Raw genomic sequence first — 26,593 nt, 5'->3', positions numbered from 1 at the left:
CAGAGGGAAAAACAGGACAGAACCATACTTTGAAAGAGGAAACACAGAGAGAATGGGGAGAAGGAAGGGTAGGAAGATGTCTGGGATAGGAATAGGGATACTTAGACAAAAAGGCCAACACACAGGGAGACTGATAAAGGAGAACAGGGACAGGAAAAGAGACAAGAAGAGATGAATGGAGAGATGATGGGGACACTGACGAAGGGAGTGCGTAGCTGACCAGGTGGAAATGCTGGCATGGCAGGCAGACAAGGAGCAGTGGCCACAGCTGCCAGGGCAGGTCCTTTCTGAGTTGCTGCACTCACCCAGCACTGTCACATAGGCTCTGGCTGAGCCCTGCACCACGTTCAGTGGAAGCTTCAGGGAAATCTTCCCTGCTTCTGAACTTCCTGAGGGAAAAAATTCAGACAGATGGGATGTAATAAAATGCCCCCATGCTCAGCAGTGAATGGGTCCCAGAGCCGAACCTGGAACACTGCTTTCCACCCGCCCCCTGTTTGGGGAATCCCTGCTTTCAACAGCTCCATTCCTCCTAGCTGGACAGTGAGACACCCAACTGTCCCCTCTGGCTTGGGGTCCTCTGACTCATGGGAAAAACTCAGCTTTTTCCATGGAGTGAGGTGCCACCACATGGCCAGATGGGAAACCTCAGTCTCCAGTTCTTTGGCCCTTCCTGTTTGCTGGCAATTGGCAGATGGTAGAATCCAGTTTGTAATTTCACTCCATAGAATAAGAGATTAGAGATGGAAAAGTCCCATTAAAACCCTTTTAAGCCCATCCCCCAGGGACCTGGGCCAGGATTGCTCATGCAGTCTATTCTCCGGGGCTTTGTCAAGCCCTAGATCTCAATGTTCCAAGCAACGTCCTCAGGATTAGGAAATGTGTCTCGACTCTCCACACAGAAACATCCCCACCATTGCTTAGTCTATATCCTGACACCCCAAGTTCTCACCGCACCCTCAGAGTCTCCCAAACAATCCCACTCCCTCTTTGGGGCTGTCACTTTTCATCCACTGGCAAAGAGCATAGATGAAGAAGGAGCAGAGAGGTCCTTACCATTTGCACAGAGCAGAGAGTTGAAGGTTGCTTCCGTCTCAATCCCTTCGGGCTTCGGAGGGGAAGGAAAATGAGAAAGGTGAGAAGCTGCAGACAGACTGAGCATCTGGCATCAGGAACAAAGTCTGTGTGAGGACAGGGCGGGGAAACTTCAGAAAGGGACAAAGAGGCAGTAGGAGAGGTGGGGAAAAGAGAGACTTTGACAAAAATGGAGAGACAATGAATGAAGACAGAGAGAAATGTAAAGGGCCAAGTGGGTGAATCAGAGAGAGAAGGAGATTTGCAAATTTCCATGGACTGATGTTGTAGATTCATAAAATAATAATCCATTAGAATAAAATAAAAACCAGCTACTAATAAGTTATTGTCTCTTGACGCCCAAGGGAAGAATAGTGCAGTTGTATTGCATGGGTCACTAGTTACCTGTAGCACACTGTGCAAGATGGTACCTTAGTGCCCCTATAACAGAGAAGACATGCACTATGTGTCATTAACTTATCATATCACCTGATGTTGGCAAAGACAACTTACTACACAGTGAAATATCAGCAATTCTACATTCTGCAATGCTGCAGATTTTCTATTTCCATTAAATGACAGCAATGGATTATAAGGATAATAGGAATGGATGATATTGCACATTTTATAACTGGCATTACTGTTGGTATCATGAAATGTCATTAGTTATCGTTGCTTTTTTATGACACACAAAGAGGCTATGCAGCTTTATGTATCATTTGTTACTGAGTATAAATACTGTATAATGAGTTCTTGCTTTTCTGCAGAGGCGAGGGTGTACAGCATTACCCTGTGCTATTTCATTTCACCGTGTAACAATGTCAGCAACCATTGCTGCCCTAGGAAAGAGAGAGGTTATGCAATGTTACAATGTTATGCTTATTTGGCACACTATGCAATGTTTTTTCTGTAAGGGAATATACAGTATTATATCCTATAGTGGGTGGGATTTTCCAAAGCACACCTAATTCCCCTAGGTGCTTTGAATCTCCCACGTGTGCTTCTGTTAGGCCATGTGGCAAGTTGTCACAGCTTCCCTATAACAGAGGAGGCATGGACAGATATAGTGTCACACTCTATGTAAGTTATTACTGTTTTCCTATCCTACTCAGAGCATTGTAGCGCAGCATATTGCCTACATTACACTGTGTAAAAACTTACCACTTCTCTATACCACAGGGACCAAGCAGCCCACATACCTCCACTAACAGCTGTTTGATCACTGTGTCCTTCTGTCCTGTCTCAGGGAGCACTGCTACCTCGTTCCCACAGGGCAGATCTGTCTTCAAGGCCTCTGCACTCACAGAGAAATTCACATTACCTGAAACAAAGAGAGAGAAATGTTCTGCCAGGCACTGCAGCTACAGGGGTGTCAATGTCATTTCCATGGTGCTCCACTCTTCAGCACCATTGATTACATGGAAACCTCTCTGTAGAGAGAGAGAGCTCATGTCACATCTCATGTAGGCCTGGTCTACGCTACAAAGTTAGGTTGGCGCAAGGCAGCTTATGTAAATCTAGTTGTGCCTGTGTCTACATTTCAGTTAGGTTCTTACCAACGTAAGTGCCCTGTTACACTGACTTAATAACATCGTCACCCTGAGCGGCATAGAGCCAAGTTTGATGTCCTTAGATCAATGCAGTGATAGTGTAAACACTCCATTACTTACGTTGACTGTTACTGTCCTCCAGCAGCTGTCCCACAATGCCCCATGCTGACTGCTCTGGTCACCACTGTGAACTCTGCTGGCCAGGGGTCACAGAAACCAGAAGTCTCCCCCCAACGCTTTGAAGCCCTGCAAATTTTTAAAATTCCTTTTCTTGGGTGCCCAGCTTAGTGGGCACACCTAGCAACTCTCCCTTGTTGAGTGCAACTGCCCAGCTGTCATGCCAGCTACACACTCCCGACATGCTCCTGCCTGGAACAGACGGGACATATTAGATCTCCTGGGCCTGTGGGGAGAAGATGCTATGCAGGCACAGCTCTGAACCACGCATAGAAACGTGGATATCTAGGAGCAGATATTATGCAAGACACAGCATTGGGCTATTTTCCTCACTGAGGTCCCATCTGTGACTGAACAATGCCGGCGCCCCTTCCAATGACCAAAAGGACATTCAACTTTCATTCTGCACCTGCTGAGCCTGTAGTTGAAATATGCTTTGGTGCTGTCGAGGTGGCCTGTGTATGGCTTCGTGAGACAGGGGAGCAAGGGTTAGGTTGGGTCGCCCAGGATAACAACTGGCATTTCAACATTGCCACTGGTAATCTGCCAGTCAGGAAAGACGGTCTCTGCTTGCAGCTTTCTGAACAGTTCTGTGTTCTTAAAGATGCGAATGTCATGCATCTTCCCTGACTAGTCAACACTGATGTCAGTGATTTACTAACACTTGACTAACCACAGAAAAGTAGCCTCTTTTGTTGACGAACTCCGAAGCAAGTGGCCTGGTGCCAAAAGAGGAATATGTGTGCCATTTATCACCCACAGTTTGGGAACCCCATTGCTGCAAATCCATCCACTATGTCCTGCACACTGCTGAGAATCACAGTTCTGCATTGCAGGGGGTGATCAATGGCTTTTCATACTTGCATGACAACAGCCCCTGCGGTGAATTTCTTGACTCCAAAGTGATTCTCAACTGACTGGTAGCAATTTGGCATAGCACATTTCTACAGTGTGATCATCACTTGCTTCTCCACTGTTAGTGCACCTCTCATTTTGATGAGTGGCAGTGGAATACCTATCCATGGTGCACCACACTCTGCATCGATACAAGCACTCCTGGTAAGTATGCATATCTCTGACATAAGGAGCCAAGTATACATGCATGCAAGTAATGTGCTAACTGTGGCAGCTGTATGACAACGCAACTTGAATCAACATAAGTTTGTAGTGTAGACATGGTAGAAGTACCTTAGACCATGCCTGCACTGGGTTTTTCACACAGATGTAGCTGCACCTGAGCAAACACTGAGAACAGCTCTGCTTCACTGGTGTGAAAGTGACTCACTCCAGTGAAGCAGAACTGTTCTCAGGGTTTTCTCTGGTGCAGCTACATCTGTGTGAAAAACCCCAGCACAGGCATGGTCTAAGACATGGATTCTCACAACAAATTTTTTGGTGGCCTCAGAGTACAGCCACCAACTCTTGCAGGTGGTTACTATGACACTTTCATTTAAAACCAGGGCACGTGCCACTAGTGCAAGTCACAGGTTACACCAGTTAGTGTGTCTACACTAAGAGTTTGTTCTGGTGCTGCTACATCAGTGAGCTACAATGGTAAAAAAAAAACCCACAGTGCAGACAAGACATGAGGATCACTCTGCAGCAGCCTTCCCAGTCCTGGCAGGAATTGGGCAAGATGGATAGCAGTGCAGGGAGTAATGGCTCCGATTTCTGGCTGAGACCATGGCCTCTGTTACACAGGACTAAAGGGTCATTATAGCCCCATCAGGCCTTAGAATTTATGATTCTATCCACAGAGCCCTGGCTGAGTCAAGCAAAGAGTTAATGCTCCTGCTTAGCCCATCAGGGCCATGAGAGAAAGAAATCATTAAATTCTCCATCACATCCACAAATTACTTAACAAGGTCAGTACCACTTAATCCAGATGTGCTCACCTGAGATGTTTCCCAGGAAACGGTTGTAGCCTAATGACAGTGAGTGGCAATGACAGCTGCTGAATCAGGATAGTATTTGAAAAAAATCTGCTCCTTAGGGATGCAATTGACTAGAACCAAGGAGTTGAGTTAAGTAGAGGGCAGTCAGGAGTTTATTAAGGGCATGTCTACACTACAAAATTATGTAGACCTAAATTAGGTCAATGTGCAGCCACAGCAATAATTAAATTGCTTTTGAATGTCCACACAATGCTCCTTGTATCAGCAGTGCGTGTTCACACTAACAGTGCCTGCACTGATCCAGTGAGCAGTGCACTCTGGGTAAGTATTGCACTGTGCAACTCACCACCATCTAGCACAAGGTATTTTGGAAAGGGTTTTCAATGCATCATGGGGGCAAAAAAGTCATGCAGGGGTGATTGGGAATATGTTTCAATATCCCAAGATGCAGTTTTCTCCATCCCATAATAATATATGTACCCCATAATGTTTTGCGCCTCTTTTCAAAAACACTGCAAACTTGTGCATCTGCCATCTCTGTGGGAAGTGTGGATCCTGCAGAGCTCTGCACTATTGTGATGAGCATTGTGAACATAACATGCCTGATCCTGCAGCATTTCTGGAGCTTCAAGAGAAGCACTGGGGAATATGACAGTTCCTTGCAGGCTAGCTTGTCGTGTACCATGGAAAGAAACAATTCAAGGTGATTGTTGGCAGTCATGGAGCAGCTGCAAATGGTGGCATGCTGGTTCTGGGCCTGAGAAACAAGCACTAACTGAAAGGATCACATCATTCTGCAGGTATGGGATGACAAGCAGTGGCTGCAGAACTTGTGGATCTTCAAGGCCACTTTTCTGGAACTGTGTGCAGAGCTCGCCCCAGCCCTCCGGCACACTGACTCCAAAATGAGAGCTGCACAGTTGGTGGGGAAGCAAGTGGCAATCACTGTGTGGAAGCTTGCAACACCAGATTGCTACCAATCAGTTGGGAAACATTTTGGAGTGGGAAATCTACCATGGGAAGTTGCTGTCATCCAATTGTGCAGGACCATTAATTGTTTCCTGCTACACAAAACTATGACTCTCAGTAGTGTGCCAGACATAGTGGATGGTTTTGCAGCGATGGGGTTCCTGAGCTGCAGTGAGACAACAGATGGCACACACTTCCCTATTTTGGCACCAGACCACCTTGCCATAGTACATCAAAAGAACGGGCTACTTTTCTATGGTAATGCAAGTTATGGTGGATCACTAGGAAAGTTTTACCAACAACAACATGGGATGGTCAGAGAAGGTGCATGACACATGCAAAAAGCTGCAAGCAGGACTCTCTTTCCAGAACAGAGGATTACCAATGGGGATTTTGAAATGCCAATAGTGATCCTGGGAGATCTAGCCTACACTTTACTCCCTTGGCTCATGAAGCCATACAGTGGCTACCTCTATAGCAGCAAGGAGTGCTTCAACCACAGGCTCAGCAGGTGCAGAATGATAGTTGAATGTGCCTTTGGCCACTTGAAAAGCCGCTGGCGCTGTCTACTCATGAGTTTAGACCTCAGCGAAAAAAATATCCCCATAGTTATAGACGATTGCAGTGCTTTTCATACCTGCGAAGCAAAGAGGGAGATGTATCCACTGGGATGGAGGGCAGAGGTGGAATGGCTGTCTGCTGATTTTGAGCAGCCAGATCCCAGGGCTATAATAAGAGCTCAGTGGGGAGCTAGACACTTCAGGTAGGCTTTGAGAAATGCTAAGCTTTGATTCATTACTAACAAAGCTGACAAATGAAGAATGAAAGAAGAAACAAAGATCAAATAAAGGAGAAAGGTAATGAATCTCATTGTCACACTTGTATTTGTATTCAGTGGCGAGATGAGCTCAACCCACAAAGCTGTATCCAGATCTGAGCTGGATTTCAGATACTCAGAGTTCTTTTGGATCAGTGGATTAGCTTCATGCCTGTCTCTAAATCAGCACAGGATTTTAAAACAATTTAAGTTGTTTCAGATGGGCTCTTCTCTTAGTCAGGATGGCCAGGACTTTAAGTTTTCCATGGGGTGTCTCAATTAAATGGTTTCTCCACTATGTGATATGAGAATGTATGAAGCATATGGGTGATAATTGTATCTCAGGCTTCCAGTCTCATCACAAATCACCCTCATTCTGGATGACTGTCCTGGCCCATGTGAGAACCAAGGACTATAACCTGCTTTTCTTGCTGAAAGAAGAGACCCAGCCAGCTCTCATCTTTCACTGGTGTGTTAGAGAAGAGTACGTTGATGGAGGTCCTCACTGTACAGACAGTGTCTTTTGAATGGAGGGGTCCAACAGCTGAAAACCATCTAGGGTTCTCTGTCTTGTCTGAGGAGGAACTTATCACTCCCCAACCAAGAACAGAAGTAAAACATCCCAAAGAAGGGTCTTGGGGAAGTTGAATCCCCTACCAGCAGATTTTTGAGCTACCAAGTCCCTGCCCCCTAAGATTTCTGTGCCACTCCATCCAGCCCCCAAAGATATCAGAGCTTGAATGCTTCTTACCCAGAAATATTGGGGTCACAGCCCAGGACACTGTTTTTCTTCCATTCACACAGAGACAATAAGAGTTCTCTTCCTTCTCCACAGAGGTAGGTTGGAAGTCGGCAGATGAAGCCAGTGAGATGCTGACCTGTCAATTGTCCAGTGAGGTGTCATTGAGGAAGGGGCAAGGGAAATTAGTAGTAACTAGAGATGCAGACAGTACGGCAGATGGGATGTGCAGAGAATTGGGCAGAACAGGGTTTGTGGTACTATATGGGACAGAGGGGGTTGAAGGAACACATGGGTTTAGAAGTGTAGATGGTTACAGGAGTGTAAAGATTTGGAGTTACAGGGGTTTGGAGTACTTGGGAGTTACAGGAACATAGAGGCTTGGATGCACAGGTGTTTGGGGAGGACAGGGGCTGCAGGGAGACCAAGGGCTAAAAAGAGCTACAGACACAGGAGTTTGTGAAGCAGAGAAGTGTGGCCTGTGGGTTTGGTTGCATGGGGATGGTGTGAGTGTCCCTTACCCTGATGCAGTGGGTCAGGTAATTGAAGACAGTGGCCTTTAGCCTGAAGGCCTCGCCACGCACCACGGAGTATGGCAGGGTGAGCTCCACAAAGAAGGGCTGGAAGGCTCTGAGGGACACGGTGGGGGACAGACCAAAGCCAGTGTCACTTGAGGTGCAGAACGCACTAGCTTTCCATTCTGTGATGGTGTCGGGGATTGTCAAGGGCAATTCAGCACTTCCATTGGAGCTGGTGACAAAAAGAGAGATAGGATCGTGATCACAGCCTGGTCAGACACTGAAGGAAAATCCAAGTGTTCCAGGGAGTGATATAGGGAACTCAGTAGATAATGCTCTCCCCTCTGAGTCCACACTGATCTCAATGCTCGACTATGGTACAGTGCTGCAGGGAGTGATGGGGGGACTCAGCAGGGGGTGCTCTCCCCTCTGAATTAGCACTGAGCCCATTGTGCTGGGAGATGTTGTGCCAGAGGAGGTGCTGTCTTTCAGATAACACATACAGCTGATATTTTGACAACTTGTGATCGTTAAAGACCCCACAACCATTTTAACAAGAAGAAGGGGGCTCACCCGGGGCCATTACAATCCAAATGCTTAGATTCCCCCTGCAATTTCAATTGGAAATGGGACTCTTTTTCACTTTCCTTTCTAGATGCTTGTGCAGTGTTGTTCTGCACTGTAAACATCTGCCATTGAGGAATGGCCTGCAGGTGGCTGAGTGATTCCTGCATACACAGAGTTTGAAAAGCACTTTGGGGTGATGAAAGAGGATCAGTAACCATCAGGAATTCATATTATCATCACAAAAAATAATGAAATGTTAAAACAGCAACAACCAGCTACTCACGTCACAGGCACTAAATCCCAAATCCATGTCTCTGGGAAATACTTTCGAACTGTTTCCACCTCTTCTGGAAGGGTCTCAGCCACGACAGGGTAACTTGATTCCATTACCCCTGCATGTCCTGGGAGGTGTGAGTACAGCTGATTAACTTAGATATAATGCATCAATACCAGTCTGATGCTTCCATCTCTGAGGGTAGGTCAACACTGCAGCTGGAGATGTAATTTCCAGCTTGGGTAGATGTACGTACGCTACAATACCTGTGATCAAGCTAGTATGCTAAAAATAGAAGTGTAGCAGTGACAAGCTAGCCTCCCGAGTACACACATAGGGTCTCAGCAGCATCACACTGGGGGGGGGTGGATTAGCCTAACCCCCCATCCATGCTGCAACAGCTACACTTCTCTTTTTAGTGCACTAGCTCTTGATCAAAGCTAGCATGTGTGTGTCTGTCAGACCTGGAAATTACACCTCCCTCTGCAATTTAGACACACCCTGGGACACTCTCCCCTCCAGCTACACTGATGTAATCAGACACCCAAATCGGTTGTGGTGGGCAGAGTGGGAATGGAAAGTTCCATGTCTGAAGCATGTTTGAGGGGTCACATCAGGACTCCAGCATGTCATTTTCTGCTTCACCATCACTGTGAAGCCCCCAGCCTTTCAAAGGATCGGCCTTAGAGCTGGTCACAATTTTCTCAAAGATTTCATTTTGCGGGGGAAAAAACAGCTTTTTGACTCAATGGAAATTCTCATATAAAGTTGTCTGTTTCCATCAACAGTTTCTGGGGGATGGGATTGTTGGAAAACTGGAAAAAAATATTTTTTTTATTTTGGATGAAAATTTTAAAAATTCACAGAAAATATGTTTAAAAAAATGATTTTCCCATTTTTCCTTATTTTTTCGTCTGTGGAAAATAACAGCCATTTTTGCTCACCTGTGTATTAGTATTGTTAAACTAGGCATTACAGTTATAAAAATATGTTCAGTGTTTAGACTTTATGGAATCCTTGTAAGCAGCTGCAGGCATTAATCTCACTTATAATATCTGTATCCCACGTTCTAAGCTAATATTTAGTGTTTGCTCTGTAACTGCGAAACACCAAGACAGAAAAGAAGCATTAACGAGTGTGAAATACCAGTCTGACACAAAAGGTGGGCCATCAACACCAGACAAATCATTGTGGAACATCAGTTGATTGTTCCCCCTCCACCAAGAAGAGAAGACGGGCCACTGAATTACTCCCAATGCAACTCAGAGAAGGGGCAAAGGAATAAAAAGCTCTAATAAGGAAGAACTGTATTTTTTATGCTGCTTGGAGTCTGAGGGACAAGGATCACACAAGCAAAAGATTCCCAATGCTTGGCCTGGGTTAGCCCTAAAGGTTATATAGATATTGCTTATCATAGAAGCTACTATTACCATTTGAACAGGACTGGACTAGCAAGGAGTTGCAGGATAGGACTCAGGGGCGTTGGCAGAGCTGTGTGGGGAACCCAGGACTGGAATAGCAGAGGCATCAGAGTTTCTGCCTACAATATGTTTAACTACCCAGATCTATTGGCACCTCACCACTATTTATTTATTTGGATTTATAATACACACAAAACTCCACCAATCCAGTGTTCTAGGCTCTTTGCCATAAATTTAAAATGTACCTCTGAAAAATTAGATATACACCAATTAACAATCTCTCCTGCTGGTGGGAAATGTTCAAATCAGTCACCAAGCAACAAGAGCCCAGGTGTTTCCAGACTACCCACCACTCCAAAAAACCCCACTGACTCTATGATAGTGGCAAACAATCCTTTTTTTGCCCCCTGTACAGCTATGGCATAAGAGTTAAGAAAATCTTTATATTGGAACTGGTCAGCTTCAACCTCTCTAATGTCTGGTGGCGGAGGCAGTCCAGAGCAGTGGTCAAATGTGGGCAGATGATGGGGCAGCTAGGAAGTTGATCAGTATCAGAGGCAGCCTGGGGCAGCGGTCAGAGTTTTCTCAGGGGTCAGTAGCTGGAAGGTCCAATGCAAGGGGTCAGGTCAGTGCATCAGGGAGGCCAGACCCGGCAAGGCAGCAAGGCAGGATCAGGCAAGACTGTCTAGGCAGCAATCAGCAGGCAATGATCTGCTGCTCAGACAGCTCTCATATCCTGTTGGGGCCTTTAAATAGCCCAGGTACTCACTAAGAGTGCTGCCAGTCCATTCAATCAGAGGATCAGGGCATGGCTGCTGTGGGTTTGTAGGCCGTTAGCACTCAAGCTGTTGGTCAGGGGCAGCAGCTAAGGATACCACCTAAGGTCCTGGGTTCATTATCAGAGTCTAACAACCTGGGGGCTATTGGTGCCGTAACGTGCCAGTGGCAGAAGACCCTGGCTGAAGCTGACTAATTCCATCATAAAGATTTTTCCCTCCTACTTCAATTGTCCCTAATCATCCATAAACTATGGTTGTGACCCTGACTGACCAGGTGCCAGCTCATGCCAATTCAGTTGTGTGTGAGTATAGATCAAAGTGATTGTTAAATTTATCAGAGTATGTGGTATTTCAACTTCATGAAAATGAGTGGGATGTTACCTGCTTTGTTTTCACTTATCTGTATCCTGTTATAATGTAGCAGCAAAGATTTACATTGTGCATACCCTGTAACTAAATAACCCATCAAAGGAGAAAGAAGCCTTGTGGAATGCAAATGAAGAACTTTAAATAGAAAAGTGCAGATTTCAAAGCAAGTGGTCATTGTGTGTGATGATCAGAGGCAAGCACTCAAACACTCACTCTGTCATCAAAGGAAAAGCCCATGTGGGTAGTAACCCTGTCAGCTTGTTTTTGGTAAGAAGAAGCTGTAAGTATGGATTCAAGGAAAGATCCTGCATCTCTGGACTGTTTGGACTCTTACAGGGAAGTGCACCAGATGCGAAGCGGAGATCCCCAGAGACAATCTGGGTATCCTGAAAAGACTTGGGAAACTGGCAGTTTATTACATCACTGCCACCATTTGGAATTACAGACTGTGACTCACTTGTACATATGTTTTACCTGCTTTAACCTCTCAATAACTCTAATTTCCTTTTCTTAGCTAATAAACCTTCAGTTAGTTTACTATAGACTTGGCTACCAGCATTATCTTTGGTGTAAGATCTAGGGGTAAGTGACTGGTCTCTTGGGACTGAAAGCGTTCTAAAATGTGAGGTGATTTTTGGTATAAGTGACTTTTTATCACAAAGTTCAGTCTGTCTGGGTGGCAAGATAGACTAGAGAATCTAAGGGGATTGTCTGTGACTCCATGGTAAGATTGATAGAGTGATCCAGGAGTTCACATTTGTCACTGGCATGGTGAAATCTAACTATAGAATACACCACCAATTTGAGGTGTTGCCCTGTTTTCTGACAATCTGCCCTGATGTAGACAGTCATAGTTGTGAGCCACTCCAGACCGCATGACAATGATGACTTTATAGAAAGCTGTGCTTGGGGAACTCTCTACTGATCCCTGAGGACGGAAAATCATTGTAAAGTCTTAGAGAGCTACTCACAGATTTGTCTGCCAGCAGCATAATATTCTCTCTCAGAACTCCCAGAAACAATCTTGTTCCATTAACCTCCAAGGGTGAGGCTATCAAAGCAGGCCCCTCACTCTGTAAGGAGAAGTGTGCCCCAACCTCAAACTTCAGGAGGGAGTGGTCACCTCATGATGTGGGAAGAACTTCCAAATGCTTAATCCACAACCTCAGTCCCAACACTAGAGCTAACATGCAGCCAGCTAGGAGCAACAGTATTCACCCCAAAACACAGATGTGCTCTCTGGTCAGAACAGAATCCTTGTGAGGCCTTTGGCCTTTACCAGTTCTCCTGAGTGCTTGTGCTGGTCTCCTGGCTTCACCTTCATAATATCCGTAATGCCAAGCAACTGGAGGGAACTGGAGGCAATAATGTGGCTTCCTCACCTTGGAGTTTGTGAAGACCTTTAAACCCATTTCCTGTAGGGAAAAACCCACCACACATTTTGTTATTTATTTCTATTGAGGTTGAAAATGACCCCAGTATTAGGGAGACAAGGTGGGTGAGGTAATATCTTTTATTGAACCAACTCCTGTTGGTGAGAGAGAGACAAGGTTTTGAGTTTACACCAATTGGCCAATAAAAGATATTACCTCACTCACCTGCTCTCGGACAGACATGGCTACAACACCACTGCATACACCAGTATTAGGGGTTTAATGAGCAAGGATGAAACCTTGACACTTTTCCTTGATGGGATATGTAGCCTATCACCCACAGGTAAGGCTATGATTTAGTCATGGAGGTCACAGCAGTCACAGATTCCATGACTTTACCAGCCCTCTGTGATTTCAACACTTCAGGAGGTGGAGGCAGGACTGTGTGACCCTGCCCTGCAGCTGGGGCTGGCTGCAGCCAGGACCCTGAAGCCCCAGCACAGCGGCATCTGGGCTTGGTGAGGGCTGCAGTCGGGTCCGTGTGCCCCAGCCTCATGGCTTCTGCTGGGGGCTGCAGCCAGGACCATGTGCCCTAGTACCGCAGTGTCCCAGGCTTTGTGGGGGCTGCAACCGGGACAGTGTGCCTCAGCCCCGCAGCATCCTGGGCTTGGCGGGGGCTGCAGCCAGGGCCATGCACCCCTGCCCGGCGGCTGCAACAGAGGCCACGTGCCCCTCTTGCAGCTTCACAGAGCCATCTGCCCCGCCACACTCTTCCCGCCTTGGTGCAGCCAGGGCTTGGTGGGAGCTGCAATAGGGGCCGCACACCCCTGTCCCACAGCTGCGGCCAGCTCCAGAGCAGGGATTGTGTGCCCCCCATGGCTGCACCCCCACTGCAGCCACTAGGACTCCATTTCCCCTCCTACCTAGCCTACAGGTCACTGGCTCCATGAATTTTCTTTTATTGCCCGTGACCTGTCCGTGTCTTTTACTAAAAATAACCGTGGCGAAATCTTAGCCTTACCCATAGAGCACAAGGTGACACTCAGTCTCAGGTCTGAGAAAATGCATGGCTCAAAGGGGTAAGGGAATAGGATACAGGGTCCTTTTATCTCTAGAGCACTGGTTCCAATTTCCAATCCAACCCCAGGTCAGAGGTTGTGGGTGAATCAGGGAATGAAATACAGAGTCTTATCTCTAGATGTTTTGTTCCAATCTAGCTCCAGCTCAGAGGGCATTCGTTAGTCTTGGAGGATGGTAAAGGCACATGGATTATTTTGTTTCTAGTCCACCAGTTCCAGTCTAGTCTCAAATCAGCACTGACTCCAAGGCGTTCCTATATACTGATCATTCATTGCTATGTGAAATAAGCTGGTGAGTATTAGGCCAGTTCTTAGTGGCGCAGGTGCCCCCCTTTACAAAGAACACCTTCAACATGAGCACTAATACGCCCCATTTCAGCAGCCTCAGAAGAGAGGTCAAGGATTGAAATGCCCATGAAGACAGCATTTGCTTCACCCTAGAGGTGCTCACACCTGATTTTTCCAGGTCAGACCTTCAGCACATTGATGAGAGCCAGTGCATGGTGGAAGCTTTCACCACCATTGTACTTGCTCCAGATACAACTCCGTGATCAGCACTCCAGAGAAACTAGCCCTGCACCACATGCCACTCACAGCAGGTTTAAATGTCCTTATCTCCCCACAGGCACAAGGACAGGATGAGGAGACTTTACCTTCAAGATGCTATAAGTGTCCTCTTCATCTGGCTCCGACACTGGAGCATAGGTGATTCCATTCACAATTATCTTCTCTGCAGCAATGCACTCCTCCTGGGGATCCATCGGCAGCATGTCTGTGCCATGATGATACCCCTGAAGTTCCTTCACTGGCAGCAGGTTATACACCTGGGCAAACAGAACTGCGTCACTTGGCCTCATCAGTACCAAGTGCCATGAAACACCGGGGGGGAGACAGACAGGCAGAGGCAGACAGACGGCTATATACAGAGAGAAGGTGGAAGTGATAGAAAATAAACCAAGAGCCGTAAATACACTACAGAGCAGGGAGCAGGAAAGGGGGAAGCTGCTTTGGCTGAGGGCAGTTTGTTGCTCTGGCTGTTAGGATCAGCTATATCAAAGTACCTGCTAAAGGCTCTAATGCTCATACCAATGGCCCTTGTTTCTTAGGTGGGGACTGTTACTTACTATATGTTGGTAAAGTGCTTGAGTCTGGTCTAGGCCTGTAGGCGCTACACCAATATAAGTAAATAAATAAGTAAATAATAGGCCCTGAACAGGAGAAAATCAGCAGTCCCATTGACCAGGGCTGTTTCCAGGCATGGTAGCATCCCAAAGGAGTTGAAAAAGTTTCTGGAATCTAAATGGTGCCCGATTCTCTGCTTCTTACCTAGCGAAAGATGATAAGATAAGGACAGGACAGCATTAAGACCTTCCCACGGACAGAAGGAATTTTTTTTCCAGTAGATACCACCCCTCAGCACTGAGTTGGTCTTGCTTGGACCAAGCTGCTACATTTTCTTCTACTACAGCCCCTAAAAGAAGACCAGTTCTTGCATCTACTAATCACTTACAGAGCTGGGAGAGAGCTCGGCTTCAGGCTTCATGAGGAGGACGCTCTTGTCCACAGCACGGACGGCACACAGGGAGCCCGGGGATGCTCCGACCCGGAGGTGAGTGTCGGAGGTGGGGAGGCCCTCAGACAGTGAGAAATTCAAGTTGACCTGCAACCCCAGGAAAGGAGTTAGAGGAGCTATTTCTCTAGATACCTTCACACACTGCCCTGCAGCACAGCCCAGTCCTGAAACCGCCTCATTCAGCTCTGCCAATGCCCCTCTGTCCTGCCCTGCAGCCTCTCTGCTATTCCAATGCTGGGGTCCCCACACAGCTTTGCCAATGCCCCTCAGTCCTGCCCTGCAGATCCCTGCTATTCCAGTGCTGGGCTCCCCGCACAGCTCTGCCAATGCCCCTCTGTCCTGCCTTGCAGCCCTCCTGCCATTCCAGTCCTGGGCTCCCCACACAGTTCTGTCAATGCCCTTTAGTCCCGCCATGCAGCCTTCCTGCTATTCCAGTCCTGGGCTCCCCACACAGCCCTGCCAATGCCCCTCAGACCGACCCTGCAGCCCCTGCTCTTCCAGTGCTGGGATCCCCATACAGATATAGATTATTATCTACTGACATTCAGTTACTCTCTACAGTGGCATTGGAGCAATTGGTGCTTGGTAAATTCTCTGTTCACACTGATGACTCAGTTCATGATTTTATAGCTACCATGAACACCATGACACTACCACAAGCGGTTGCTGGCTCTGCTTGTACAGTGGACACACCTGTGCTCTGGGCCCAGAGCCTATGCTGCATCCTGGATATACCAGGAAGGATTGTGGGCCGTCAGGGAGCTGATTTTACAGCAGCCCTGGTAAAATGAAGAACAGCCTAGGACCTGGATGCTGCAGATGGGTAATAGCTCCCAAGAATCCATCCATCAGCTGGAGATTGCAAGAGCACTGCAACAAGGTCCACTCCTCATTCTATTACCTGACAAACACTAAGCCCTCCCCTTGTGGAGTTTAGGCCAGTGATCCTCATTGAGGTTCTAGAGGTATTGGGAATACACTGAGCCACACAGGCAGTGCTTTGGACCCATGTCTTCACTGGCTGATGAAGGCCACCAGGGAAGAACTGGGTCCACAGCTGGGGCCTGGTGGAAACTTTCAACATTCCCAGGCTGTCAGTTTCTTTTAAGGAAGCTACTGTGTGGCTTTCACTTGTCACTTGATGCTGACAAGCTGGCTGACTGCGGCCCAGTACCTATTCTTCCATTTTTTGGTTAAGATTATTGAGAAGGTTGTGGTGAAACAGCTCTCACAGCATTTAGATGCCTCGACTCCCCTTGACACAGCCCAACCTGGGTACAGACGTAGAGCTGGTATAGTGACTGCACTAACTGCTTAGGTAGATGATCTCCATATGATGAATAAAGATAGGGCCCAGATCCTCAAAAGTGTTTGGACCCCTAACTTCTATTGAAATTAATGGAAGTTAGGCACCTAAATACCTTTGGTCTGGGTACAGGTGTCCAAGTGCATATTGTCAACCACCTTTGATACCACTGATCTCAAAGGGGCATTCATTTGCCTGTGAACCCTAGGAGAAGAGGAAAAGCCCTTCGGTGGCTCAGTGCCTATCTTTCAGACTGGTCCCCAAGGGTAGTTTTGGGCAATTGCTCTTCTGCTCTGAGGGCCTTCTGGTGTGGGGTTGCACAGGGCACATCTTGTCCTCTCTCTTCTTCAAAGAGTATATGGAGTCATTAGGAGGGCATAGGCTACGGTCTTTCAATGGGCTGAGGACATCCAGCTTTCCTCTGTCTCATCCAATCTAGTCAGTGCTACTGAATGCTTTACTGACTGCTTGATACAGCGTGTGGCTTGGATAAGGGTATGCTGGCTGGAGTTCAGTATGGAGGAGGTGAAAGTGATGCTGGTAGGATGGAGGGAACAAGCCAGAAGATACAGCAAGAACTAGATCTGTCCCTTGATTGGGGGCTGTACGGCTGTTACCTGTCCTCCATGATCTGCACTGATTGCCTATCAGTTACTGGGCTGCATTTAAGGTGATGGTAGTAAGATAACTAGATTGTAATCTGGTTACATAGCAAACCCACCTCCCTTGCCATCCCACAGTGCCAGTGAAGATCAGTGGAGGTGCTAGAGCTGGAGCCCTGTCAATTTTACAAGGAGAGGATCTTGGTAGTGTGTTGTCTGGGAGGACCCTTCGGCTATGAAATCTATTCCACCTCCTCACCTCATCTGAAATATCACAAATCGCTTAATCTTAGGGCTATTTTTAATATACAATAAAATCACCCAGAACATTTGATAAGTGACTGTTTTAATGTTCGTAAATCTAAATAAATAAATACAAACGGCTGCTGCTCTCTAATCAATTACTTCAAGTGAATTGGGGGTTTCTCAATCAAAACACCCACCTTATTGGCAAAGCAATTTTCGACCTGGAATTTGACTGAATCAGCAATAGGCTCCTGACTGGGTGAAATGGTGTATATGAGCATCTGTGCCAGGGGAGCAATATCAGACTCCACGGGGAGCATCAGTGAGAAGGTCCCATTAACTAGCAAATAAAACAAGAGAGAAAAGCTAAGTTACAGGAAGTTGGCTCCAGGCCAGGGCCACACACCTCTCTAGAATCTCTAGGCTTCCCTTCATGCCAAACTTGTTACAGCTGGGATTTTGACCACATGGAAACACAGGGAATGGATCTTGATTTGCTGATGACAACATCAGCTCTTACTGCTTTGGCATATACTGGTGACATGATTTTGGTGAGATTCATTCTAGTTTATAGACTTTCATTATTACCTGTGTCCTTCAGGAACCCAGAAGCCCCACGTGCCCCAGAAAATAAAAAGGAGGATTTTGTAAGAGCCTAGTGGCTGAGGGAGGGATGCAGATTGGGTGCAATTTCTACCCAAGAGTTAAAGCAAATCCAGCCTGAATTACTCAAGATGAGAGTCTCCTGAGACTGACATCAGTGACAAAGAAAATATCAGTCAAGAGACATGAGGAGCTGGGGGGATTAGAGCTCAGCCAGAGCTGCAGAGCTAGAATGGCTATAGAGGGAAGAAATTTGTTCTCCCCCTCTTTTTTCCCCCATTTCAGGGGATAGCACATGATGATTCTCTCACTGCATATGGAAGCAGCCTGTGTTTCAGTCACAGTGGCCTTTCCTCCCAGGACAAAGATAAGGGAAGGGGTGGTGAGAGCTCACCATCATCATGTTCCACAGACAGAGCCTGAGTCCCTGCTCGCACAATGCCTCCTTTGGCCATCACCTGCATGGAAGAAGAAGCCTTCCTGTTATGGGTATTATGAGTAGGAGAGGCGTTAGAATGGGGGAGCCTGTGAGAGGAATGTCAGGAATTTTGGGCCTCAGGTGGCTGGAGCCAGCAGAGCTGCTCTATTGATCTCTGCTAGCAAAATTCTTTGTGTTTAATCAGGGGCAATAGAACCCAGTTCCTCTTCTTCTCCTCATAAAATGTTGGTACCCAATATTGGGGCTCAGCAAAGAGCATCAGCCCAAGAAAAAGAGTGTGAAGGATTATAGGTAATATAGGTACAAGTTCTTGCCCCAGGCCACATACAATTTGTGGCCCCACCTAGAATGATTGTCCAGGGACTGATTGTCTGGCAGGCGCTTGGGCCTATCTGTTGGCGTCATCTATAGGTAGACAAAGAGCAGTATGTCCAAGTTTACCAAATAGTAAAAGACGATTTCCTTCTGCTCCCCCACGGCCTCCGGCTTCAGGATATAGTGCACCCGGACTTCCTGAGTGTGGCCACAGCTTAGCATCTCTGACACAGGCTCTATTTTGAGAAAGCTGTTACTTGAAGAGTAAAACCGCTTTGCTCTGAAATAGCCCTGTTCGTATGAAGGACTGGTCCAGGAACGGTCGTAACAGTAGGTGCCTGTTTTATGAGTTGCCTGGTAGCAGAGAAAATATTTATATAAATCATTTAAAAATGGAATTGAAATTCACAGCATGTGTTTAAAAGAGCGAGATAATAATGGCCTGCTTCTGGACAGGGCCGGCTCCAGGCACCAGCGTAGCAAGCAGGTGCTTGGGGTGGCCAACGGAAAGGACAGGCACGTCCGGCTCTTTGGCAGCGATTTGGCAGCGGGTTCCTCAGTCCCTCTCAGAGGGAAGGACCTGCCACCAAATTGCCACCAAGAAAGCGGTGCGGTGGAGCTGCTACCGATCGTGGCTTTTTTTTTCCCTTCACGCTGCTTGGGGCAGCAAAAACCCTGGATCTGGCCCTGCTTCTGGAAGGTGCTGGGTGTTTTGTTCATCATGGAGTCAATAGGAAATCAGGGTGTTCAGCATTTTCACAGGATAAAATCCACAGAGGCAGGGCTGGTGCAAGGAAGTTTCATTCCCTAGGAGAAACTTCCACCTTGAGCCCACCCCCCACTAACCCCGCCCCCTGCAGCAGATAACCAAGGGAACTCGGTTATCTGCTGCTCACCTGGGGAACTCGCCATCCCCCTGCCTGGGGAGCCCCCCTCTGCAGCAACTACCCCCCCACAGCAGCTTACTCCACCCGGGGAGCCCCTCCCACCCCCCCCAGCAGCTAACCCCACCTGGGGAGCCCCTTGTGGCAGCTAACTTCACCCAGGGAGACTCCCCCCCACGACAGCTAACCTCACCTGAGAAGCCCCCTCTCTGCGGCAGCTAACCCCACCCAGGGAGACTCCCCCCACTGTGGTAGCTAACCCCACCCGGGGAGCCTGATCCAGCTCACCTTGGCTCCACCTCCTCCACTGAGCATGCCAGCATTGCTCTAATTCTCCTCCCCGCCCAGGCTTGCGGCGCCAATTGGAGGAGACTTAGAGCAGGGGCTGTGTGCTCAGCAGAGGAGGCAGAGTGGAGGTGAGCTGGGGCGGGGAGCAGTTCCCCTGTGCGCTCCTCCCCCCGCCCCCCTGTTACTGCAGGAGACCCTCCCCACACCCCCTTCCCCAGCTCACCTCCACTCCACCTCCTTGTCTGAGCGGGCTTTTAGGTGCCCTCAACCACTAGGCGTCCTAGGTGGCCGCCTAGTTTGCCTAAATGGTTGCACCGACCCTTCACAGAGGACATGGACTCCTTGCCATGTACAAAACAAGACACATTCTTTTTTTCTTTCTTTAGTGGTAGTAGCACAAATCCAAAAATCCTTCCTCAGCCAGAGCTGCCATTGACATCCATAGGAAAGCTGGCCCATTATTTTTATGACATATTATTTGTATAGCACCAAAAGCGTGCTAAGAACTTTACAGACAACTACGAATGATTTACCTTGTACCCACAGAATTTAAAATCTGAACTGAACAGCAGTTTTGGAGATGAGAGAATTTTGGTCTGAGAGCAGAGAGGAGAGAACTACTTTGTATTTGCAGGAGGAAGTTATTTAATGCCTTGAGCTTGCCCCACAGGCTTGCCATTCTTTATTTTAACCTGTCTGATTTGAAATTCTTGAAATTGTTCTCTATAATCTCTGAAAATTTCAAAAATGTCTCTGCTACATTGTGGACATTTTCCATGTTTTTAATCTGGGACAAGAGAATTACATTAAAAAAATCAAGCATCATAAATGTTCCCTCTTTGAGGGTGAGATAATGGAGAACGAGTCTATTTTCCACCTGTTATATGTTTGGACAATAAGATAGGCCACATACTGAGGCTTGTTTATTCTGATGTTGCACCTCACTTTAATGCAATCTCACCAGGAGACTCTACATTTGGGGCAAAGAAGCCATTTGTGTGGCAGGTTGGGCAGGCAGGCAGCTCAGAGGTTTTGAATGTTGGAATTAGTCCTGGGGGATGGGGACTGATGGGCAGAGTGAGATGGTCAAAAGTACAAGATAATTGTGTTTATCACATGTGGCTACACAACTGATGGTAGGGCTGTCACCACCTCACAGATATGAAGGAGATATAGACACACACTCTCTGGGTGACAGGATATCTGTTTTCAGCAGAAAAACTACATAAACCCCTAAAGGATACTCCCCTTGAAGCCTCATCAGTAACTCCCCGCCCTCCCCCAGCCACTCACTCTGAGCCCAATGGAGGCGAACTTGAACTTAGATGTGTCCAGGGCAAACCGTGCTTGCCCCTGATCATCCGTCGTGTAGTTGACTTGATAGCCGCTCTCTTCCACGGAAATCTGGACTATTTCATTGGTGATTGGCACATCGGTCCCATCCACCAGCTTCACCTAAAGGAGATACACCAATGCCACATGTTTACACTAGGCAAGGAAGTTGGTGCCTACAATCTTACTGGCCCTTTACTCCATCACCATGAAAGGTGCTTGCTGTGAAACACTTTGTGGTTGGGGAATCTGCTAAGGGACTCTCAGAAGCAGGTGGCAATGAATATGCCAGAGGATACTGAAGTGTCTGAGTTGAGGAAAATACCCTGTGCCCAGAGTGTGGGAAATACAATCTCTGAATCCCATTTCACTGTATCTTTCTCATCACTCCCTGTGGGTCAGATGAGTGCACAGTGGGCTCAGAGGTCACACATCCCAGAGCTGTGAGTCTCCCAAGCAGTTGGAGAGTTAGAGAAGCAGCACCTTGACTCAACCCAGCAGGAGGCATCCTCAGAACAGAAAAGGGTAGGCGAAGTGCCAGAGGGAAAATTCCACCACAAGCATTTCCTCTGAGCCCTCAGGACAGTCAGGGAGAGTGGCTGAGGTCTCACAGAGATAGGTAAACTCAAGCTCAGTTTGAGCATAACCAGCTTTGCACAACCCCGGGTCTTACTCCTCAGAAATGCTGGTGCCAGAACTTGTGACAAAGAAGCAAAGGCACTGGGTGTTAAAAATACTGTGATCCGGCAGCTCCCATGGAAGGAGAGGAGATATCACCACTCTGTGACTGCAGATTCTGTGGCATACTCATTTGATACTCACATGCCATTTAACTGCTTGTGGTTTCAGAGGTTCCCTACCTGCCCAAAGAAGGGGATCCCAGGTTTGTAATGGGAGTCCATCTTCTCAAAGGTGACTTTGCTAATGGTGGATGTGAGTTTGCAGGAGCCCGACCCAGTTAACTCCACCCCTGCAAGAGAAGAGAACAAAGAGGGGGCGTGAACTAACACATCTTAATCACGCCTTGCAGCCCCCTTCTATTCACCCTGGGCTCCCAACACAGCTCTGCCACTGCATCTCAGTCAGAACTGCCCAGAGGGAGGAGGGCAAGTGGGGCAATTTGCCTCAGGTCCTGGGCCCCATAGGGGCCCCCATGAGAGTTTTTCTGGGACCCAAGAGCAGGGTCCTTCACTCACTCCAGGGGCCCCGGAAAACTCTCCGCTCTGGGTCTTCTGTCACAATTCGGCAGTGTGTGGGGGGGGTCCTTCCGCCCCAGGACCTACCACCAAAGTGCTGGATCTTTGGTGGCAATTTGGTGGCGGGGGGCCCTTCCGCTCCAGGACCCACCACCGAAGTGTCCTGAAGACCCTTGGTGGCAGGTCCTTCCACCCCGGGACCCACCGCCGAAGTGCTGGGTCTTCGGCAGAGGGGGCCCCCCCTGCCGAAGACCTCAGGCCCCCTGAATCCTCTGGGCGGCCCTGCTCTCAGTCCTGCCTTGCAGCCCCCCTGCTATTCCAGTCCTGGGCTTCCCACACAGCCCTGGCAAGTCCATACAATTCATACCTGTCTCCTCCTCTTTAATCTTGGCTTCCACATAGATTTTATCCTCATACCCAGCTCGCCTGAGCTGGAATATCTTGGTCTTTACCACTTCAGAAACGCAGCCGTGGCTGTCTGCCTGATGGACAAAAAAGAACAAAATTCTTCAAGACTTTGTCTCTTATTCTCCTGTTTTTAAGGTTTACCATGCTCAGAAAACCCATCCCCACCCACTGAACTGAGAAAAAAGAAATTGGCAAACACCACATTTTCACTGTTCAGGGTTTTTTTTTTCCCAGATTCGGAAAGCCCATAAACTGACTATGAACATTCTGAAATATACAGCAACACTGCTGCCAACATCACCCAATAGCTGCATGCTCATCCAACAACCAAAATTAGGAGACTAGACTATTATGTGCCACAGGCAGAGAATAAGAGGGACTGGGGTGCACTAGTGCCTGAGGCCATTGCAATGGCAAGGAGTCCAGATCTGTTATTACTCGTACATCTAGTCTGGTGTCCCACAGAGTTTTCATGGAAAAAACCCTATTAACCTATTCAGTCTAGCTCCCTGTCAGTGCAGGTTTGTACCCATAGCATATATATAGTTTTATTATCCATGCCATCTCACACCACCCCACGCACCAGAGTAGCAAAGACCCACCTGTCCAGAGAATTCCTCACACACTGCCTTTGCATCCTCACCATAACAGGAGGTGCCTGGGTGGTTATATTTCCGGCATACACGGAAGTTCACAAGGCCAGGAACTGGCTTTCCAAAGGTATATCTATAACCAGGGAGGGGTGAAAGAAAACCAAGGCCATTAGTGACATGGAAGAGATGGAGAGATGGTTAATCCATCCTCACAAGGACCTGGGCAGGGCTGTTTATTCTCCAGGATGCAGCCTAGTGATAAGAGGGAAGTGCTTGGTGGCCACAGCCTTGTTAACATATTGGGCTCAAATTCAGCTATGGAGTAAGCCCTACCTACATCAGGCTGACTTAGCCTGTTAGCTCTTTTGTCCTTCCTCATGAGTACATCCTTCCAGCCCCTTCATTATTTGTGTTACTCTTCTCTAAGTCCCCTCCATTTTAACTTGAACAGTGAGTGCCCAAGAAATAAAAGTAGTATTCTAGGAGTGTCCTCAACAGAGCCAGATAAGGTGTGCATCTGTATGAGGGGCAAAACAACGCTGCCAGCTGTCCCTCTGTAAATCCCATCCAACTCTACTGAAGTAATTTGCCATGTTTCTTGTACAGTCGAGAACAGAAATCATTCTTGAAGAACCAGTTGCAAGAATACCAACTGCTGGAAATGTTTGGCTGAATCACTTGTCTGCATGTTGCATAGTGTCGATTTTTGACTAAACTACTACATACCAAATGTCTTGCAAGTCACTGTCACAGTGCATCAGATCTGCTGTGCATTTCAGAGTGCTCAGCATGAACTCTGGAGATTGCCAAACATGAGACACTGCACTACGGGGCAGCACTAGGTGAACTAGCTGAACCAGGGTTGCCTCGTAGTTTCCCCATCAACAATGATGGAGAAACCTTTGTTAAAAGCACCAGTCTTACTGGACCTGAGCCAAACACTTTGCCACAGGCATTGCAACCAACAACTGCAGAACACCTGGGATAGCTCTTGTGTTATGCCCACAAGGGATGGAGCTCAAGGTGCTCCACAAAGCAGTTGATGAAAAGCTTGTTAGCCTGTTATAAACAGAGCCTTACAGGAAGCATTTCACTTCTTGGCCCTGGGCCATGAGGCCTTTGTGTATAGGTCCCAAAACCTGTATTAAGAAATATTTTAAAGCATATTGATATCAGCTCCCAGCTAGGGCTTCATTAGCAACTGGGCTGAGAGACCCACCAAAAAGGAGTGAATATAAGAAAGATACTCACAGACCACAGACTGTCACCTTCAACTTCTCCTCCAGGATGCTGATCATCTTGGGCAGCTTCACCAGCACTTCAAATTTGGGCAGCACTGCAGAAAAGAGACCAAAAGGAATGATAAGCACAGTTGAAAGAGGGTAATATGATAAGGAGAGTTGGTTATTGCTCTAAGGCCTCTTTCCCAAGCAGACCCAATGCATTTCATAGCCTTTCTCATTGGCATGATTTCCCGAGGTTCTGATCACCTGCAACTCCCACTGAAATCAATGGAGCTACGGTTGTTCAGCCCCTATTAAACTAATGCCATATTAGTATGAACATTACTTCACCTGCCACCAATATACAGCCTCAGAGCTGGAACATGGCAGCTTGTCTGTCCCTCAATGGTGTCTGACAGCAGACATATTTATTATATAAACCATATACCTGCATACACAAGCAGAGGGAGCTAAGCCTAAACCCAGGTTCCTTCAGTTCCAGAATCACATGCCTCTAGCCAAAGGAGATCTCCCCTAGCTGCTTTTCCCTTTTCTATGAGCCAGAGGGCAGCATCACACACGCCAAGCCAGTCACACTACACAGCCGTGTCCTAAGAGGGGCAGTGAACACTTTCTGTGGGGGCACTGCCAGGAGGCGTTTCAGGGAGGTAGGATAGGAATGGAACTGGAATGTGGTCAGGGTACTGGGGTTCACATCCTGCTGTTGCAGAAAGTTCCTCAGGACTTTTATTAACCAGGAAGAGTCACGGCCTTGGCCTTGTAGCGCATCTGAAACCTCAGGACTCCAACTGCACAGTGCCCCTAGCACCAGGCTGCTGCACTGGTGTCAGCACTGACTCGAAGGGGAGCACATTCCTGTCTGATTGGAGTCTTTCTAACGTGGGTGTGTGACGCGTGGCTAGAAAGGGTTAAACATCCTGAAAAATAAATAACCCTCAAAAGACATGTGAGGAAATAATGTTTGTGGTTTTGTGTATTTACATATGTATGAGCAGGGTCGACAATGTAATCAACAGTCCCTGTCTATGCTGTAATCTGATAATTCACAGGTTTAAAGAACATCCTAGCACAGGGATCGGCAACCTTTCAGAAGTGCTGTGCCGAATCTTCATTTATTCACTCTGATTTAAGGTTTTGCCTGCCAGTAATACATTTTAATGTTTTTAGAAGGCCTCTTTCCATAAGTCTATAATGTATAATATTATATATATTGTAGTATGTAAGGTAAAAAAGGCTTTTAAAATGTTTACGACACTTCATTTAAAATTAAATTAAAATGCAGAGCCCCCCAGACTGGTGGCCAGGACCCAGGCAATGTGAGTGCCACTGCAAGTCAGCTCACGTGCTGCCTTCAGCACACGGGCCATAGGTTGCCTACCCCTGTCCTAGCATTTAAATGAATTGCAAACATGGGATATCTCTGTATTCATTGCTCTTTGAAATGTACTGTAAATGATGGAGAAACAAGCAAACTGTTTTATGTTAATCCATATAGCTAAGCACCAGTGATGGACTCCTTCAAAATCACCCTAATTACCTTTTATTCATGGAGGAACTCCCAGCTTGTCAAAGAGGACATGAAATTGTATGAAAGATCCCTGGGTCCTGATTCTGTCACCTCAGATCTGCTTACGCTTCATTGTGGGAAGTTTGAGTCTCAAGACTGAGGTCCCAGTTATGCTAGTACACCCTGAATAGGGTGGTTGGACATTGAACTCTGTGACAAAGTTCCTCCTCTACCTTGGTGGCTCCTGCGCTTATTTGGCAGATTTGCTCACCTCAGTGACCTTCCCCACAGTTTGGGTCAACTTCTCCTGTGTCTGATCAGGAGTTGGGAGGTTTGGGGGGAACCTGGGCCCGCCCTCTACTCCGGGTTCCAGCCCAGGGCCCTGTGGATCGCAGCTGTCTATAGTGCCTCCTGTAACAGCTGCATGACAATTACAACTCCCTGGGCTACTTCCCC

The 26,593-nt window shown here is 47.4% G+C and overlaps 1 protein-coding gene across 1 annotated transcript in view; it reads right to left on the bottom strand.

The window, feature by feature from the left end:
* Positions 1-26,593, bottom strand: part of LOC116823810 (alpha-2-macroglobulin-like) — a 45,986-nt gene that overhangs the window by 9,821 nt on the left and 9,572 nt on the right. The window contains exons 7-23 of the mRNA XM_075066798.1: positions 24,638-24,722; positions 23,396-23,519; positions 22,753-22,867; positions 22,050-22,159; positions 21,151-21,312; positions 18,812-19,039; positions 18,326-18,389; positions 17,526-17,668; positions 15,112-15,261; positions 14,255-14,425; positions 12,468-12,564; positions 8,590-8,707; positions 7,743-7,971; positions 7,234-7,360; positions 2,274-2,395; positions 1,057-1,108; positions 306-389 (exon numbers count right to left, since the gene is read on the bottom strand). Coding sequence (XP_074922899.1) covers positions 306-389; positions 1,057-1,108; positions 2,274-2,395; positions 7,234-7,360; positions 7,743-7,971; positions 8,590-8,707; positions 12,468-12,564; positions 14,255-14,425; positions 15,112-15,261; positions 17,526-17,668; positions 18,326-18,389; positions 18,812-19,039; positions 21,151-21,312; positions 22,050-22,159; positions 22,753-22,867; positions 23,396-23,519; positions 24,638-24,722 — 2,181 coding nt within the window. The remainder of the gene's footprint in view (positions 1-305; positions 390-1,056; positions 1,109-2,273; positions 2,396-7,233; positions 7,361-7,742; positions 7,972-8,589; positions 8,708-12,467; positions 12,565-14,254; positions 14,426-15,111; positions 15,262-17,525; positions 17,669-18,325; positions 18,390-18,811; positions 19,040-21,150; positions 21,313-22,049; positions 22,160-22,752; positions 22,868-23,395; positions 23,520-24,637; positions 24,723-26,593) is intronic.

The sequence above is a fragment of the Chelonoidis abingdonii genome, chromosome 1, assembly GCF_003597395.2.
Source record: "Chelonoidis abingdonii isolate Lonesome George chromosome 1, CheloAbing_2.0, whole genome shotgun sequence".
In the NCBI taxonomy this organism is placed as follows: Eukaryota; Metazoa; Chordata; order Testudines; family Testudinidae; genus Chelonoidis; species Chelonoidis abingdonii.
Note: the sequence above shows the minus strand (reverse complement) of the source record. Positions and strands in the feature narration are given on the sequence as shown.